The sequence below is a fragment of the Anopheles bellator genome, chromosome X, assembly GCF_943735745.2.
Source record: "Anopheles bellator chromosome X, idAnoBellAS_SP24_06.2, whole genome shotgun sequence".
In the NCBI taxonomy this organism is placed as follows: Eukaryota; Metazoa; Arthropoda; class Insecta; order Diptera; family Culicidae; genus Anopheles; species Anopheles bellator.
The window spans coordinates 9,400,743-9,418,039 of NC_071287.1; the positions used below are offsets into that span (position 1 = coordinate 9,400,743).

At 48.8% G+C, this 17,297-nt stretch overlaps 3 protein-coding genes across 5 annotated transcripts; 1 reads left to right on the forward strand and 2 right to left on the reverse strand.

Moving 5' to 3' along the window:
• Positions 1-3,082: 3,082 nt before the first annotated feature.
• LOC131213166 (cytosolic endo-beta-N-acetylglucosaminidase) lies at positions 3,083-6,231 on the reverse strand. Of its 3 annotated transcripts, none has more exons than XM_058207145.1 (3): positions 6,187-6,231; positions 3,537-5,428; positions 3,083-3,415 (listed from the first exon to the last, which is right to left on the reverse strand). In XM_058207145.1, exons 2-3 carry the CDS (start codon positions 5,135-5,137, stop codon positions 3,193-3,195), a joined length of 1,824 nt encoding a protein of 607 aa, XP_058063128.1. In that variant the 5' UTR covers positions 5,138-5,428; positions 6,187-6,231; the 3' UTR covers positions 3,083-3,192. The 3 variants fall into 3 exon arrangements, with proteins under 3 accessions (XP_058063128.1, XP_058063130.1, XP_058063129.1); XM_058207147.1 differs by having other exon boundaries at positions 3,537-5,425; positions 6,187-6,230; XM_058207146.1 differs by lacking the exon at positions 6,187-6,231 and having other exon boundaries at positions 3,537-5,538.
• A 460-nt stretch (positions 6,232-6,691) lies between these two features.
• On the forward strand, positions 6,692-8,861 carry LOC131213963 (zinc finger protein 624-like). Its single transcript, XM_058208221.1, has 4 exons — positions 6,692-6,865; positions 6,943-7,903; positions 7,989-8,211; positions 8,310-8,861. Exons 1-4 carry the CDS (start codon positions 6,716-6,718, stop codon positions 8,527-8,529), a joined length of 1,554 nt encoding a protein of 517 aa, XP_058064204.1. The 5' UTR covers positions 6,692-6,715; the 3' UTR covers positions 8,530-8,861.
• LOC131213962 (exostosin-2) lies at positions 8,677-12,477 on the reverse strand. The gene is made up of 2 exons (XM_058208220.1): positions 11,749-12,477; positions 8,677-11,668 (listed from the first exon to the last, which is right to left on the reverse strand). The coding sequence occupies exons 1-2, from the start codon at positions 12,279-12,281 to the stop codon at positions 9,991-9,993; spliced, it is 2,211 nt and encodes a 736-aa protein (XP_058064203.1). The 5' UTR covers positions 12,282-12,477; the 3' UTR covers positions 8,677-9,990.
• Between the last annotated feature and the right edge of the window lie 4,820 nt (positions 12,478-17,297).

Genomic DNA, 17,297 nt, shown 5'->3' on the forward strand with positions numbered 1-17,297 from the left:
GCAAAAACACTTTTCCAGGAACAAAGCTTCACATGTTCAAATGCTTAAAATAGATGTTTTTGGCACTCTAATAAAAAAAAAACCTACACTGCGTTAGATGCGTAATGACAGTAGTTATCAAACTCATATTTCATTGTAAAAAATATGTTACATTTTGTCCCCGATCGAACGAAACGCGCTCCGTTCGGCGGTACCATTGCCGAATAGGCTACGGACGACGGGCAAAGAAAATTGAGAACGAAAAAATCATTCCACCAATTTCGACCACGGTCTCTCATAGGTTGTCCCACAGTGCGCAATCGTCGGCGCAGCAGCACCAAACAACGACGCAAGATATGTCTCTATGCGATGCGAACGATCGCTTCTCTCGTCCAACATCTTCAATCTCTCTCTGTCTCTCTCTGTCTCGCTCTCTCTCTCTCACTCTCTCTCCCTTAATGCTTCTTTTTAAAGTCACTTTCTTTTTCGCTCGATGTCGCTTACGTGTATGCGCAGCGCCGCAGGGCCATAGCCCGAGGCGCCAAGTTGCGTGTAGTTGCGTGTGAAGGCACAGTTTGAATTGAAATGGTAAAAAAAATCGAATGGTTTAACTGAAGCATCGCTAGCTCGTGGTAGACGCACAAGACGATGGCTGCCCACCCACCTGTTAGGACGTAATAGTCGATCGGTCGACGTCGGCCTAGCACCTTGCAGCAGTGGCTGTGCTGCAGTATCCAGCAAACGGTATCCTATCCGTGCAACGGAGAGTGAAAGTACCTTGCTCTCTGGCCCGCCGGGCAAAAGGGGAGGATAATCGGTGGCCAACGAAACGGAGAGTGAGCGCAACGCAAGGATAGGGAGACCAGGGACCCTCACCTACCAGGGAGGTCCGCGCCTTGTTCGGGACCGCTTTCGGCGAAACAAATTGCGAAGGTTGGCGCTACGGTTTAAACAGGCAAAACGAATAAGAAAACAACGGTAAAAGAAACTTAAGTCCCGAACAGGCTCTTGGAAGGCCGGGGGCCGTCACTGGAGGTCAACCTGCTCGCCCCACGTGCGCGACTGAACGCAGACCAGTAGCGGGCTCCGCACAGCCTCCGCCAGCGCCCGCCTCCAGAGCCTTAGCGAAGCCTGCCGGCTGCCTGCGCGCCTAAGAACCGTTTAAATGACGGCAGTTCAATCCGCTCGAGTGCGCGTCGAGTCGCCGAGTCGGGACGGGTTTTTCACTGTGTGCTAATTGTTTCGGTTTTCGCACCCGCACCCGAAACGATCGCCAAAACAAACAGCGTGCCAGCCTCCGTGCGTGACAACGAAAACGAAAGACTGCAACCGCGGAGCGGAATGGAAAGCGACGAACCTGGATTTTTCTTTTCTTGGCGTGTGTCAACAGTATCCAGCATTGCGTCAATTATTCTTCGATTTCTCTCTCTCTCTCTCTCTCTCTCTCTCTCTCTTTCTCTTTCACACACATAAACACTATCTGTGTCTCTGTCTCTCTGCCTCTCAGTCTCTATATCTCTCGTTCCAAACTTCTCTCATTATTCCGCCCAATCCCACTCGATCAGGATATGGCTCCGCTGGATGGTGCTAAATGGCGGAGCACGCACGCACGCAGAACGAAACTGCTTAACTTTGCCTAATGTCGCCGCATCTTGTCTACGTAAAGGTTGGGCAATCTATATTAAAGGCAGATGAAACAATTATGAAGCTATTAGCGATGTAAACAACTGCCAGCGCCATTACGGCAACATTACGCCGCTGGCAACATTACCGCTACGCAGCATTCACAATTCATTATAGCAAAAAAAAAATAAAGCTCCACCAACTTTACTTTTTTCGGGGGAAACAATCGAACTTTTAAGCAACAATGCTACTTGCATCGAAGTACCGCAGGTGCTGCGAAGTCCAGAGACGCCTCCGTCAAAACAAATATGTGGCAGGTCCGCCTGCTTGCCTACTTGCGCCGAAAGCGAAAGAGAAAGTCGAGAGGTAGTTGGACTACTTTTTCGTTAGCGCTCTGTGCCCGCTGCGGTTGACTCCGGCGGTCTGTACGCGTCAAAACGGTGGAGAGAACCGAAGCCGGCCAGCGAGCGATGGGACACTCCAGCCGTGCAACTTTTACGTGCCCATCTTTGGCGCTGGGAGAGGTTTGACGCCGCGATCATCATTATCCTTAACGAGAGGCGGCGCGCACTTGTTTTGGGATGTCGACCAACAAAGCTCAACAATTGAGCAAGAAAGAAAGCGCTTGAGTAGGGTAGCCCATTAGAATGCAACGTACTAGATCCACGAAATCAGCGCGGGCTTTAGCGAGGCAGCTAGGGCGGGAGAGAGCGCGTGTGTGTTGTTGTTGACATCCGGTTCGACGGTTTGCGGTGTGTGGCGTACGCGCGTACACCCGCCTTATTCGGAACGGAATCCGGAACAAAGCCAAAACCGACACCAAAGGGTAATCGAGACGGATATGGCTGGAAAGAAAGTTCAAAGCTATGCAGCCCGGCTCACCCGACACACGCCCCCACCCCGTCAGCCCCCGGATGTGTCACTCGAGTGGCCGAATCTCTCTACGGCGGTGGTTCTGTTTTCTCCATTTGCCTCCCGATGTTGGCGCCGCAGGCCGGCTGCACTTCGCCTTTCCGCCACAGATTTGCAGGCCGCTTCCAGATGCGGTGCTGTGGCAAGGAGGGTGCTGAGCTGGGAGGAGGCGGGGGGGAGGCTAGATGTTTCTCCGTACCATTCCGGTCGTGTCGTGGCATCTCTGGTCTCCGGGCTTGGAAAACGGCTAAACCTGTTCCGTTCATCCAAAACAAAGTTTACGACGTCTAACGTAACACACATAAACACACTGCACATAAGCTGGCCGACTCGCTTATGGGCTAATGGTAGTTTACTGATCGCTCGGGCTAGATGTTTATGGAAGAGCCGGTTCACTCAAATGCTTCTGTTCTTGGCTGTAGCGTCCAATTTGCGGTCGTCCACTAGTAAAAGCCCCAGGAGACTAGAGGCCGGGTAAGGCATGCAAGGAAGAGAAAGAAATAAAAAAGAAAGAGAGAGAGAGAGAGAGAGAGAGAGAAAGAGCGAGAGCGAGCAGCAATTCATCTGCAGCATGCTGTGAATCATGTATATCTTTATTGACTCAAACCAGGTTTCCCAGCGGCAACGGATGCGCTGGGTTCATAAGGCACTAACATCGCTGACTGGAACAGCTTTTCGTCAAATAATATCCTGCTCGCTGTCGTTGGCGAACGAAAATGCGGTCCGCTGAGGAACCTGATGGCGATGGGCCGGGAAGCCTGCCTGCAAGTTGATGGCCCCCAGCAGGGCATAGTCGGTTGCTTGCGCCGTCGCAGATTTGGTCAGTTTGATGCCGATGTCGACGAATCGAGCGTCCCAGTCCTGGTCCTGCTGCAATAGCTCCGCCGAGAGATAGTAGTATCTGCGGCACAGAGAGATGTACCGGAGATGGACCAAATACGGAAGGAGAGGGAAAAAAGGGTAATAGTGAGAGAAAGTGAGTGAGCGAGAGAGAGAAAGAGAGAGAGTGAAGCGAGGGTTACCTGATCTCCCACCCGTTGATGCTGTCGGCGAGCGGTAGTTGCGGTTTGGCGCCGAGTTTCAGCAGCTGCAGCATCTGCTCCCTCTCCAGTGGTATGGCGCGCATTTCGTTCCATCGATTGCTGACGTGGCAGTCCGGGCCAGCGCACACGATTCGAAGGCAGTCGTGGCGCTGGGTGTGGTGCGCTTTCAGCACCAGTGCCAGCTCCGTCTCACCCGGATCGTTGCGCCGGAACGCGTAACTGACGATCAGGTCCGAGGTGCAGGGAAAATCGCATGCAAACAGTCGCTTGTCATGCTCTTCGTTGCGTAGTTTCAAACAGGAGCCCCCGTCTAGCGCACCCTCGAAATGGTGCGTCCAGTGCGACAGGGGGTCGTTTCGGAGCTCATACTCGAGCGGCGGCGTGTAGGGTATGGTGGGCTGGAAGCTTTGCTTGGCAAGATTGAACCAGCACTGGTCGGATTGAGTCTTTCCCAGCCGGTTGTAGAACTTGCCCGAACCGAGACAGAACGAGCTGTAGAACGGCAGCTGCGTCGGACCGCGTACGTACAGGTGGCGCCAGAGCAGGTTCCAGAAGCGATCGTTAGTCTCCAGAAACCGCACGTTCCGGTCGTCCGGTTCGAGCTGGGCCTGCGCTGAGTTCGCTTCGAGGGACTCGAATGTCCATCCCGGTGCGAACAGCGCCACCGAGAACGGGAAGCTCAGCACCTCCTCGAGCGTAGCGTTGGTGTCCATCTGGGCCTTCTTGCTCCGCCCGAACACGTCGATACCGACAAACACCTGCAGCCGGCGTTCCGGAAAGTAGCGAGCGATAAAGTTTTCGGTACGCTCGAGGTGCGACCGGGTCCAGGCGTAGTTGAGGAAGATCCCGTCGCACGACAGCATGAAGAGATCGTTGTGCGCGTTCACCTCGTTCTGCCAATCGAGCTGACCGTCCTTGGTGATGGAATCGTACCAGATCACCATACTGCCGGGACTCGCCTCGTGGCAGCGTTCCGTCAGCAGCCGCACAAAGTCGCACAGCAGCGGAATCTTGGCCGCGTCCAGCCGACACTCGATGTTGAGCAGCCAGCCGTCAAACTGGCACACCTGTGAGACGTGCACCAGTGCCTCCACCACCCGGCGCATGAACTCCTCCGACTGGAGGATGTCGTGCATCAGCTGCACGTTGCCGGCCTCAACGATGATCGTGCCAATCACTTTGACGCCGTTCTTGTGCGCACAGTTGAGCCACTGAAGCGTTGGAATGGTGACGAATTTGTGGCTGAAATAGCAGAAGATGTCGATCGCCGCCCAATTGTAGAACCGATAATCGACCCACTGGCCCTCGCCCTGCACGCCATTGATGTACTTGTCGTTCAGGTAGTTTCCCTTAAAGTCGTGACACAGCAGCACCTGTGGCCGGGAGTGGTTTGCGACGTACTCAACCGGGCCTGCGTCGAAGTCGATCACCTGGTACCGTTGGCCCAGGTTGCGGGACTGCGAACGGGGTGCTATCGGCTCGACGAGATTTTTCCAAAAGTGCGGTTGAAGGTCGAACTGCAGCAGAGCTTCAAGGGTCGGTATTGGTTTGCAAACGGAGTATTCTGAACCGAGTGACATCCTGTACACGACTACTGGTGCGATGCGCTCATCCGCCGTCACGCCCAAGATGGAACGAACACTGGAACCAACCCAGGCAACGCTATCGAGTGCGATAACGCAATCTGGTGCGGTGTGACCTAGTTAAAAAAAAATTGCCTCGTTTCTACTGTACACTGGGAACCAGCTGTAGCATGCTTGTGTGCGTTTGTGCGTCCACTTTATATCGCACAGCTGTTCCTGTCGCGTTACGTGGGAGGATTCTCGCGGTGCTTCTTTTCACTCTTTGTTGCTACTTGAAGAAACGTGCTGCTATCGGCAGCGTGTTGGGTGATAAACATGGAACGAAAATGATTATTTTCATTTTGGTATCAAGAAAAAGCAGGCAAACATTGCACACATATAGCACGCTGCTGTTTGATATGTGCAACGCACTCTTCATTGACTGCACTTTCTTCGTGACTGTTCCTGTAAGTGTGCTTGACCGCAAAATAGTGTGACTTCGTTTAGTTTTCCTATGGATCTGCGATGCTGACAACGATAGCAGCCAGCGGCGTTCAGGATAACACGCTACGGAAACTAAAGAAAGAACAATCGCGGATCCGTATCCTCCCACACGATCACTAACAATGACCGCTGCACAATGGGCGATGTTTGCCTGCAGCTTTCGTGCATGCTTCGTTTACCTAAGATCTGCCAGTATGAAGTGGGATTCGATCTGTAAATTGTGTATGCAACTCAGAGTCGGAGAAGAGAAAAGCGTTTTATTGTCTGGTCGCAGTAGAGTATGGTCGACAACTGAGGCCTTTACGAAACACAGCAGAGGTAGTTGTTCTAATTCTCACTCTAAACTGGTTTGTTCTCTACCAAACCACGGATTGATGATAGCGAAGTGTAGCAGGCAATAGCATTATTAAAATTTGGCGGACGCGGAAAATCACTGCAAGAAATTGCACGTTCAGTAGCACGATGCTCTTGATGGCTTTGCAGTTGTACCTAACGCTTAGCAGTTTGTTCAGTGCAGATCCGATGAAATGATCAAACGAAAACACTACTGTATATTGTGTTACTTGTTTTTGCCCCCGGTGCGCTCGATTGTTTAATACCATCGGAGCAGTCATGTTTGAATAACAGAACTGAAGGAATGTTTTTATTTACTTTATTAATGACAGCCGTTAAATGACAGCTGTTCGACGCTGACAGGGGCCATAAGCATGGGAACAATCCACAATCGATGGTAATAAATTCTACAGCTTTTTCCAACCTCAAAGTTGAAGAAAACGGTTGATTATCGTTTGATTGATTTTAGGTTCATTCATTTAGGTTGAGGTGCTCAGAGAATATAGCACACAGCGATGAAGACAACTAACCCCAATGAGTGGTTTCACCAAACGAAGCTTCCCTATCATCGCTGAGCAAGCAGCAAAACATAGTTTAGTTTAAAAAATGAGATTCTGCACAGAGCAGCAGGTGTAGTAATACTTCTGCCATATAAAACTAGCACATGCGCATAGAGCCACAGGATTCCCCTGTGAGGGGGCAGTATGGCTCTGGGATACCTTTCCAGGGTACAAATATTGCGAAAATTGTGCCGTAAACATGGACACCACGAGTCTTCGGCATGTTATCAACGATCCAAACCAATGTCGGCTGTGTATGCGCGTCTGTGACGATAGTTTTCTGGAGTACATCTTTTCGGACAAAGAGTACAGCATAGCACATCAAATATTCGAATGCACGTCGATACGGGTAGGTTACCGGCTCGACTACCTTTCGCCCAATTTGTCCAAACCGTCCTGGATGTTTGGTCCCTCTCTGCCGTTTAGGTCACGAAGCAGGATAATCTGACGAAGATATGTAAAAATTGTGCTTCGCTGCTATTTCTGACGACGGAGTTTCGAAACGCGTGTTTCAAAACCAACCGGCTGCTGATGGAAGACTTTGTCATCATGGAGCTGGGCGATTGGGCATCGGATAGCAACCAGCTGCTACTGAGGGAGTGTGAAAACATTATAATTAAGCACAAACACCAGGTCGATTACGTGTATGCCGGCATTGTAACGGACAGCGAACAGTATTTGGGCGGTCCACTTGAAATCGGTCAGGAGTATTTCGGTGCGGAGCACGCTCAGATGTTGCAGCCGGCCCAACGACCGGACGGATCGGAAACTGTTCGCGGGATACCGGAGGAAGTGGGCGTAGTAAATGGAGCGTCGGTACCGGAGGAGCCCGACCCGGAGATACTGATGGAAATTTCGAAATTTTTAGAAGAACAAATTCCCAACGATGGTCCACAGGGCTCTGACGGGCACGAGTTGTGGACCAACTATCCGAGAACAAGCGAAGAACGGTGCACTCTGTGCTATGGCATGAGTGAGGCCGGCTCCGAGCCAACACAAACACAGCTCGAAATGTTGCGCGAACAGAAACTGTTCGGGGTCATCGTAGACGGCAAGATTGCCTGCGAAAGTTGCTGTTTGTTGCTGGATATTATGGATAGTTTTCGAAAGACAATTGCAACCGCTCAACGCGTGGCCAAGGAAGCAATTTTCCGCTTACCACCAGTAGAAAGGCTGCCCGAGCACGCGAAGGCACTCTTGCAAACGATCAGACTAAAACAGGAAGCATACCGGCGCGAGCTGCACGTCGCTGTGGCAATCTCGCAGCCGAAAGGCAGGTCGCAAGGTATTCGAAATCGATCGTACAAACGGCCCAAAACAACTTGCCACATTTGCGGCAAGCAGTATGATAACTGGAAGTTTCAGACACATCTCAACGAACACGAAAGTAAGATGCTGTCCTCTTTGGCGTTTCCGTTTCTCGTATGGTATCTACGAAAGGTCCTCAAAACTGGCCTCCTTTCAATCTTCAGATGTTCGACCGTACGTGTGTGATGAGAACGGATGTGGAAGCGCTTTTACTGGAATGGTCTTTTTGAATCGACACAAAAAGCTGTGGCATACTGACTACTACTACGCGGTGTGCGGTGTTTGCGGAAAGCAGTGCAAAACGCAGGGCATCTATCAAACGCACATCTCGTACCACGAGGAACCGAAGCTACCGTGCTCTGTATGCGGAAAGCTGATGCGAAATAAGTAAGGAATGAGGTGGTGCCCAAAAGTACCACCGGTAGCCCAACGGAATTGAGTAGTTCAAATTCACGGTATTTTGTTGCACATCTCACTCTTTTCAGACGAGCGATATGGAAACATATGAAAACGCACAACAACGACCGGAAGCATGTCTGCACGGTGTGCCATAAGAAGTTCACTATTGCATACACGTTGCGTGTGCATATGCGTATCCACACCAACGAAAAACCTTACCCATGTGCCAAATGCGACAAACGGTTTCAATACAAGTGTTTGTTGAAAAACCACACCCAAAAGCACCACGAGGAAGCAGGCGACTGAGCGCATCGGTTCTGTACTACACCGCAGAACAGCGGCACTGGATGGAATGAGATGAACACCTTGTTGTCCAGTTCGTTTGTAGTTTATATTTGTTTCAATGTGTTTACTGACAACAGTGTATTACCCTTTGTTTGTGCTATGGCGTCAATCAAATAAGTATTATAATCCAGTGCACCTTTTGGGGTCTTTACGTTATTCATAAATCAGATCGATTACAGCACTGACTGTCCTAAGTGACACTAATATGCAATAAACTATCAATATACCAAATCAAAATCATTGTCTGAAAATGAATAGCTCTGGCGAGATAAGACACGTCGACTGCATCGATGCACTTGACGCATTTATAAAAGCTACCTCTATCAATACACCCAAATTGAAACAAGTTCAGCTTCCTTTTATGCACACATGAATTTTATTGCAGCCCAAAAATGTGACAATAATGTTTAAAAAGGTATTATCTATCAAAACTAGAATCAGTGACTATTATTGGTCAAAAAGATACAGTACAGATTATAAAAGACTGCAGACATTTTGGGAGTATGTGTGGATTACACTGAACTATGTGACACTAAACAACTAAAAAAGCACGCAACAATTCTAGATTGTTGAAAATTACTATTAATTACAACTACATTGCTACTATTACTACAATAATTAATCGGCACAGAATCAATGACTGTTAGTCAAGAAAAATATACAATTATTCCTGTGGCGCGTATCGAGTTGACTGAATTATGTGAAATTATTACAATAAACAGTAATACAAAGACGTGAAACAGATTAAAATCAACATATAAACCGAAGACGGGTATTGTAAATTGTATGAACATCATTGACAAGCAACTCTAAAATCTTCTATAAACTAGCATTAGATTGAATTGAAATAAGTGCATTGAATTGAGTTAAGTTGGCTCTACGTCGGTCAATATTGCTTTTGACTAATTGGCTGTACTGACAGTTGTGGCACCAACGTGCTAATAAATAACATGTATCAAATCATAGTCAATCAATGAAATTCAAGAATTTATGAGAGACAAGACAATTGCAATGGCATATGGAACACCAAAAAACTATTAAAACTCACAACGAATAGATGATTCATACAAACAGACATCAATCATAAATATTCCAAGACTCATAACGTCACCAGATAAAAGAATTGAGGTACGACACAGAACAGTTATAAAAAAATACATCCAAAATTGTACCAAATTACAATCAACTACTGAGGTATGGGTTAAAAAGCTTTAAAAAGGTATGTTAGTGTAAAGAGTAAACCGTCAAAGTACTAAATTAAAATAATCGTTTGAGGTATGTGGGAGTAAAATGTAAAACATCAATGTACCTAATTAAAATCAACTACTAACTTAATCGTGCTTGTGTTAAAAGGCTAGTATCCCAACACTTACTACATAATCTTGATGGTGCTTCCAATTTACATTAACAGGCAGTATTTTTCTATAGGCTACCAATATCGTTGAAGCGCTTCAATTTCTCCGGGAAGTTGTCCTTGAACAATACTGGATCCGCTCGGAACTCGACCGTGCGCAGTGGCATCGTACCGTAAATTTCGGCGAACTGGTTGATACACGCAGACCGCTCTGTCATGTGGTTCAAGTCGGCCGAAAGCATCTCGTTGTTGGTACACTCTGGGCACTTGAACTTTTTACGCGGTGCAACCTTGATCGGGGGCTTATTAGTGATATTGCTCACCAGAAAGTTCATCGCAATGTCCTCGCAGTTCATGTGCTCGTCCACCCACTCCTTGATGTTTCCGGGCATAGCGTTCGTGTACATGTAGCTCCAGTACTTGTGATGAAAGGCGGCTCCGGTCAGCACCATCGAGATTTGGTTCGTCCACTCCGATTCGTACCGCCAGCGACCAGTCTGGTTATCCCAGACGTGCGTGCGACTCGGAAATCCCACGATCCGGTCGGGATACTCGCGCCACACCTCATACCCGAAGTCGAGCTCATCGGCGGTCAGCATTACGATGTCGTCATCGATCGTCAGTATGGCTTCGGTTTCGATTTCCTCGTATGGGTAGAACCGATTCGACAGCTTGTTGGCGACCGTCTGGATAACCTTCAGCGGTTTGCCAATCTTCGGAAACAGCGACGGATGAGGTGGTGCTTTCCTCTGGTTGTTCCATACAACCAAAATTTTTTGCAACGATGAAACGGTGGCCAGCTTCTGAATAAGAATGTACAGGCTTTCTATACGATCGTACGTGAGTATGACAGCGGTGAAACCCTGAGCCTTTGGTGCTATAAGCGGCAGAAACAGGGGATTTTGAGTCGTTTTCTGGTGTGGAGCGATGTTCCAGTGCATGTACGTTTTGCTTAGGTGCGGAAATACGCGATCGTTCAGCTGATCTAGCGCGGTCAGCACGATTCGTTCGAGTGACGCAAAATAGCGGTCACACACATGCCGCACATGCGAGAGCATCTCACGGATTCGATCGGCCGATACACTTTTGAGCACTGACATCACCCCGTGCAGGTTACTTTCGTAAACCCGTATCGATAGTAGCTCCCAGTCTAAGATGTTGCTGAACGGGAGCACCAGGTTGTCGGCCACAATTACCGGAATACATCCTGCGGCCATCGCCTCCAACAGTGTCGGCTGTGAAAGTCGCACGCCACGTGCAACGAGACAAAAGGTACCACTTTCCAGCACTACCGGATACTCGTATTCGTTGCCTTGTGGAAAGTTGCACCTAACATCGGTTTGACTACTGTCGGGCAATCGGTCACTGTTGCGCGACTCACCAGGCGAGTTCATGTCGATCGATTCGTCGACCTTCACCGTAGAGCTTGGACAGCGTTGCAGCAACAGTAGCTCGTTCGGATAGTCGTAGGACAGTTCCTGCAGAACGCGATACTGTCGCGGAAGGATGTTTGTCTGTGACGAGATGAGCAACACGGTGCGCTCCTTCGCCAGATTGGGCTGGTAATGCTCCAACGTCGCGCTGTACATCGGGATGGGCAGATCAAAGTCCGGCCGGTACGTCCAGCTGTCGAACCCGGCGCCAAGTATCATGGCACGGTCGGTGTTAACGTCCAGCACCGTGCTATAGTCCGGCTTCGAACCGGCCAAGAAATTGAAGAGCAAATGGTTTTCACCATTTTCCCAACTGAAAAAGAGTAAACAAGCAAAGGTAAGGGCGAGATTCAAATGGGTCACAGTAGACCGTTCGCGGTAGACTGGATTTACTATGGCAGCGATGCGAGTGCCTTGCCCACCAGATTGGTGTCTATCCGGTTCTGGTTTAGTGTGTCTATCGTGGGTAGGAATAGGCACGCTTCGTTCGGGTTCGCAGTATAATACGGGCTGTTTACGACAGTCTTTACTATCGTGAAAAACTCTCGCGACAGCTGGTGGGCCGGGCGCTTGCTGTCCGCATCGCTGTACTCCTTCAGCGGATACACGTAGATCAGAATGCGCTCCTGCTCGCCGTCAACACCAACGACCGACCGTTGACCGCACCGGTATACGTTGAAGCAGTCCCAGTAAGAGCAGTTACGATTGCGGGCCCTAGACAGCTCGGCATCTTTGTCGAGCGCCACCTGTGGGATGTTAGTCAGCTCTAGGGACAACTTTTCTGCGCCGGCATCATGTTTCACGCCCTGGCGCAACCAGAGGCCACCCCCCGACAGCACCAGGAGCAGCCCAACAAAGTACCGATTTGCATCCTGCTTCGATGAGACCTGCGGTTTCACGGCACAACACTTTGACGCCAGCGTCATGATGGCAGTCACTGACTTCAAGTCGCTGTTCGATTTCACCACATGTTGTCTCTCGTCGTTTTCTTTGTAGGATGCGACTCAGGGAGCCCGCCTAGTATTTGCACTGCACATTATGCCCGTATCATCCTTCCGATTACGTGGGTCGATTACGCCCCATCCCCCGCTGCGCTCTGCACGCCGTTGTTATCGACGTGCTTCGAATGCTAAACACTTCGAACACTGCGTGTTTGTGTCGATGGTAGCAGCTGTCAGTCAGGGCTACTGCAGCGCCGTGAGCATAAACGTGCAGGGCTCGAACAAGTTTCACGCCAGCGACATCTATGAGTAAATTCTTAAACTAACTTTCAAATCTAACGTTTATCAGGCAGCAGCCCTGCAACGGCTTATTATCAATTGGATATGCTTCGTTTAGCTTTACATAAGATTATTGCAGCTGTAAATTTTGCAGTAGCACTTTTTTTTACTAATTTTAGCATACTAATATGCTCCATGCATAATAATAATATGTTACCGAGTAACTATGCGTGATATCCAAGCATTAAGCAAAGGTAACCTTCATCCCCAGCCTGGTGTCTGTGGTAAATATTTCACTGTTTCATGCATTATTGCATCTCACTGATTACACTCTTCACAAGCCGACGTGATTTATGCATGAATGTGCATAATTCGAGACGGAAATCTATAAACTAAGCAATAGACTGCATAGAAAGAGAATGCTAAACTATGCTAGGCAGAAACTATTGTTGCGGATGTTGTTCCATGACCGATCGAAGAATGCAAAATTTATGTTCCAAGTATTTTAGATTTCATACTAAAAAATACAACAAAAACACGGTAAATGCATGCATTTCTGAAGTTGTGTGCGGTTCGTGCATAAATAGTTAAAATATCAGTATCAGTGACCCACGAGTTTGTTCAAGGCTGCAAATACCGCTTCAACTTGCGTTACTTGCGTTAGCTCCAAGCGCTGCCTCAGAGTCGTATATCCTGGAAAACCTCTGGATAAAATTTGTCAAGAGGTTGGGCAACAAAAGGTACCTTGGCCCTAGTTTGTTCACATAAATTGCGCTGGAAATACAAAACCATGGATCGAGTGTAAAAGTGGTCCATCTACATCTTAGCGTAAAACTCAACATTGGAAGGTGCTACAGCCCTTTGTGAGTTCAATATATGTAGTTGACGGATTTCAGTCGCACCGGAATGGTGTTCAGTCGATTTTCGAGCATTTTGTATACTATTCTGAACCGGAAGGAAGTAGTCCGTAGATCACATTGTCTATGGCGCACCACAGTGCAATTAGTGGCTTGGCTGTAAACAAATGAATCATTATGTCCGATAAAGAAAAGAATGACTCAAAGCTGAATTAGGAACTACTATAAATTTTCAAAGATTAAAACGCAATGGTCAAATTACCCGAATCAAAAAGTTTCAAAAGTGGCAAGTTATTGGCAATGGCTCCCACTATTTGTATACTGGGTAGTTGAAAAGTTGGTTTGTGTACGTACCAAAAAGCTACAAAATGGCTCCCCATTTTTCCATTAGACACGTGCATGGTTTCGATTGGTTTTCTGTATTTATCAGAAACGCATAAAAAGCGAGGAGTGGTGAATTTCTAACTAGTCTCGCAACATTTTAGCAAAATGTGAGATCAGCAAAATTCATTCCGCAAATTCAAGATAAGCATTGACGGTATCTATCAAAGACTCGAAGTTGAGGTTCAGCAGCAAAAACAATAGTTTTAAGGAACAATTGGTTTTTGGGCAGGTTACACGCTAAAGCCTTGCAAGCCTTGTTTTGCTTACATTGCTGCTATAATGAATGAATATAATGAACATTGCACAAACGGGTAGTATTTGAGACGAGTAGAACAGATAGCTTTGCCCGAGATCAGCTAACGACATTGATACGATGTTGTCCTTCCGACTCCAATGGTCTTGCCATGAAAACTGGTCAATCGACGGTCGGCTTCAATTGTTTGTACTTTCGTTCGTGTCGTAGCGATCAGATAGGTTTCGATCAGATTGTTGGATCGATCACTTTTTTTCGAGTACTATACTGGTGTCCATCGAGTACTTAAACTCGCATTAGCGTCCTACTCGACTGTCGAGACGCAGGTTGGGCTTTGTTGGCCTAGTAACGGAACACTAGCTTCGACCGGAATGCCGGATTGCGAAAAGTGCCGAAAACATCGAGCATCGAGACTTTCTAGGACCATCCAAAACCGAGAGCCAGGTCAGGAGAAAACATTCTTCAGAAAATTTTTAGAAGGTCGCGTATGCGTCCCCAAAGTACGCAAAGTACTGTGAACAACAAAGAAATCATTCTCCCACAGTTTTGGGCGTCAGCAAACGCCTTCCTCTTTGGCGCGGACACTAAAGTCACCGCGGAAAACGATGCTTGATCGCGATGCGTTGCCATCCCATGGCTCGATAATGCTCCACGCCAAGCGACGCAACACGTTCACCTAATAGCCTAACGCACCTCGTCTGAGTCAGTTTGCGAAGTTTTTGGGCAGCGTCTTTGTAACGCCAATCTGCAAGTGGCAAAGGTTTGCCCACTTTTCGATTCGGAGCTTGCGAAGAAGAGGATGTGTGGCCGGGGGCCGGTGGTCGTTGGTATAATTAAAAGCCATGCCAAACAATCACCGAAAACTGCCCCGCGCCCGCTTGCGTGCTGCGTGGCTTGGCCCGAGTCGCTCCAACTATCGGGCAACTCCCCGCTCGCCGCCCGTTCTGTACGTGGAAATTTTAAGTTTGTTGAGGAAACCCTCGACCCATACCTGGTAAAGCAGGCTGGATGCGGGGTGAGGAGGAGAACTTGGCGTTGCGTTGGGGCCCGGAGAGCCATATTTTAAATTTATTAAACTTTGATCTATCCAATTCCTCAGCGTGGGGTCGGTGGCAGCAGCAGCAGCAGCACCAACAATCTTCTTCGGCGCAGCCTCGAGGGCTCAAGAGACGGAATCGCTAGCTATGTACTATGTATTTTGGCCATAGGCATTCCACCCACCCCGAACCGTGTGTATGTAAGGCTCGGGGCTCGGGGTTCGGCGCCTTCGCCGACAGGACCTTTTCGGCCGAACGGTCGGCCAACGAAACGGGAGGGCCCAGCCCAGCCAAAAGCCATCGATGGTTCGTCGGGCCCGAACCGTCATCGTCGTCGTCGTCGTCGTCATCGGAGCTCCTCCTATCGGGCGGCTGGTTATCGGCGATGAAAACGTCCCGCGCGCCAAGGACGTCGCGTTCCCATTCGACGGCCGACCCGGTGACTCCACATATTCGGTCTGCGCCGGCGCCGGCCTTCGGCGAATCAGCGCCCTTGTTTGCGGATCAACATAAAATTGCGGGCCGGGTCGGACCGATACCACCCACCAGGACACTATATTCGGCGACTCGTGGCCGCTCCTGCGAAATACCGCCGAATGGGAGTGTTCTGGTGCTTCGGCTCCGACGACCCCGGCGACTTTGAGGATCAAGCCTTGTCGTTGCCGGGTTGAAACCGCTGCCAACATAAATCGACCGAACCTAGAAGGTACATACATAGCAAGTATATGTATGAGACGAACGCCACGCTGAATGCCATCGGATTCTAGCAGAACTGCAGGCACTGTGCGGCAGGGTCGGAAAAAAGCCCAAGCAACTAAATAATTATCGTACACTTTGTGCCGTCGTCTCACATGGAGGATCCACGAGTGGGGAAAAAACAACAAAAAGTTAAACTCACAAAAAGAAGTAAAACACGGAAAACTGCAGCATTGCCGCGCGTACACGTTGCATTTCAAACACTTTGGCTTTGTGTGGTGTGCCGCTGGTAAGGAGGAGCTACCGGAGCACATAGCACACTGTTGGGCCGAATTTAATGTAAGCAGGCCCAGGCTCAGACTCTAGCTCCACTGTTGACCCAATATGATGGAGAATTCATTTTGCTCGCGATTTTCTATTATTCTTCCCCTTTATGGCACCACCCAAGGGTTAGGGTGCTAGTCGAGGTCGACACCGAGATAGTGCCAAAACCAACGTCGTGTTACAGGTAAATGGAGAGTAGCATAAGGGTGTGAGGTGAAAAGCGAAATCCACAAAGCAGGCCGGCCCAGCAACACAGATGGAGTGAAATGAAGCAAACTGCATCTCGCGTAATTTCAAATCAAACACGTTCACACGTGGCCCATTAGGTTGGGGGCCTCTGAAGGGCCACCTTCCATCAACACCACACAGACCCGCTAGCATGTGGACATCCCCTGCTTTTTATGTGGGAGAGAGTTGGCTAAATCATTTGACTTTCAACTGAGGCCGCATAGACCCATAGATGCCCACACGGAAGACTATATGGGGAAGTTTTGATTTGCATCACCTTAAAAATGTGCATCCGGCAGCGCCAGCCTTTGTCAGGCGCTTGGCGTTAATTGGAAACTAGGTCTAACGGGTCCGGGTTTGCAATCATTGAATTGGAGGAACAATGCATGAACATGTTGCTCATGTTACGAATGTTATTCCAGTGAACCTGTACTGGTGTCGTGAATCGCGTTTCGCGTATTGTAGCTACAGCATTTTAATCCGATCGTGAAAGATGCTGTACCTGATCGCTATCGATGTAGTCACATCATTTCGAGCGCGGTCTGGACTGTCGCCCGCGTGTACTCAGAACATGATCAGTCCACCGGAGCCTGGCGAGGCGTATACGCTGCACGACGTCGTGAAGTCGTCGTCGTACAGTGCGTACAGCTCGCTGTTGTAGCGGCTTTTCCATTGCCCCTCCACAGATAAGGGGCCAAAGTTCTTCTCGGACGCGGCTAAGAAGATTTCGACAGTTACTTGTACAGATGCGTATGTAAGTATTGGGTTTACAATAAATGTGTATAATCGCAGTGAGCGAAATTGTTTCTTCGGACTTTAAATTAACTAGAGAGCACTCTAGTGCGAATCTCTCCAATTATTTGGTTGTTAGTGGTTAGTGCTCTTTTGACCCTAGATAGGTTAAGCATGAGACAACTTCATACTTTAGATTAACTCACCTTTA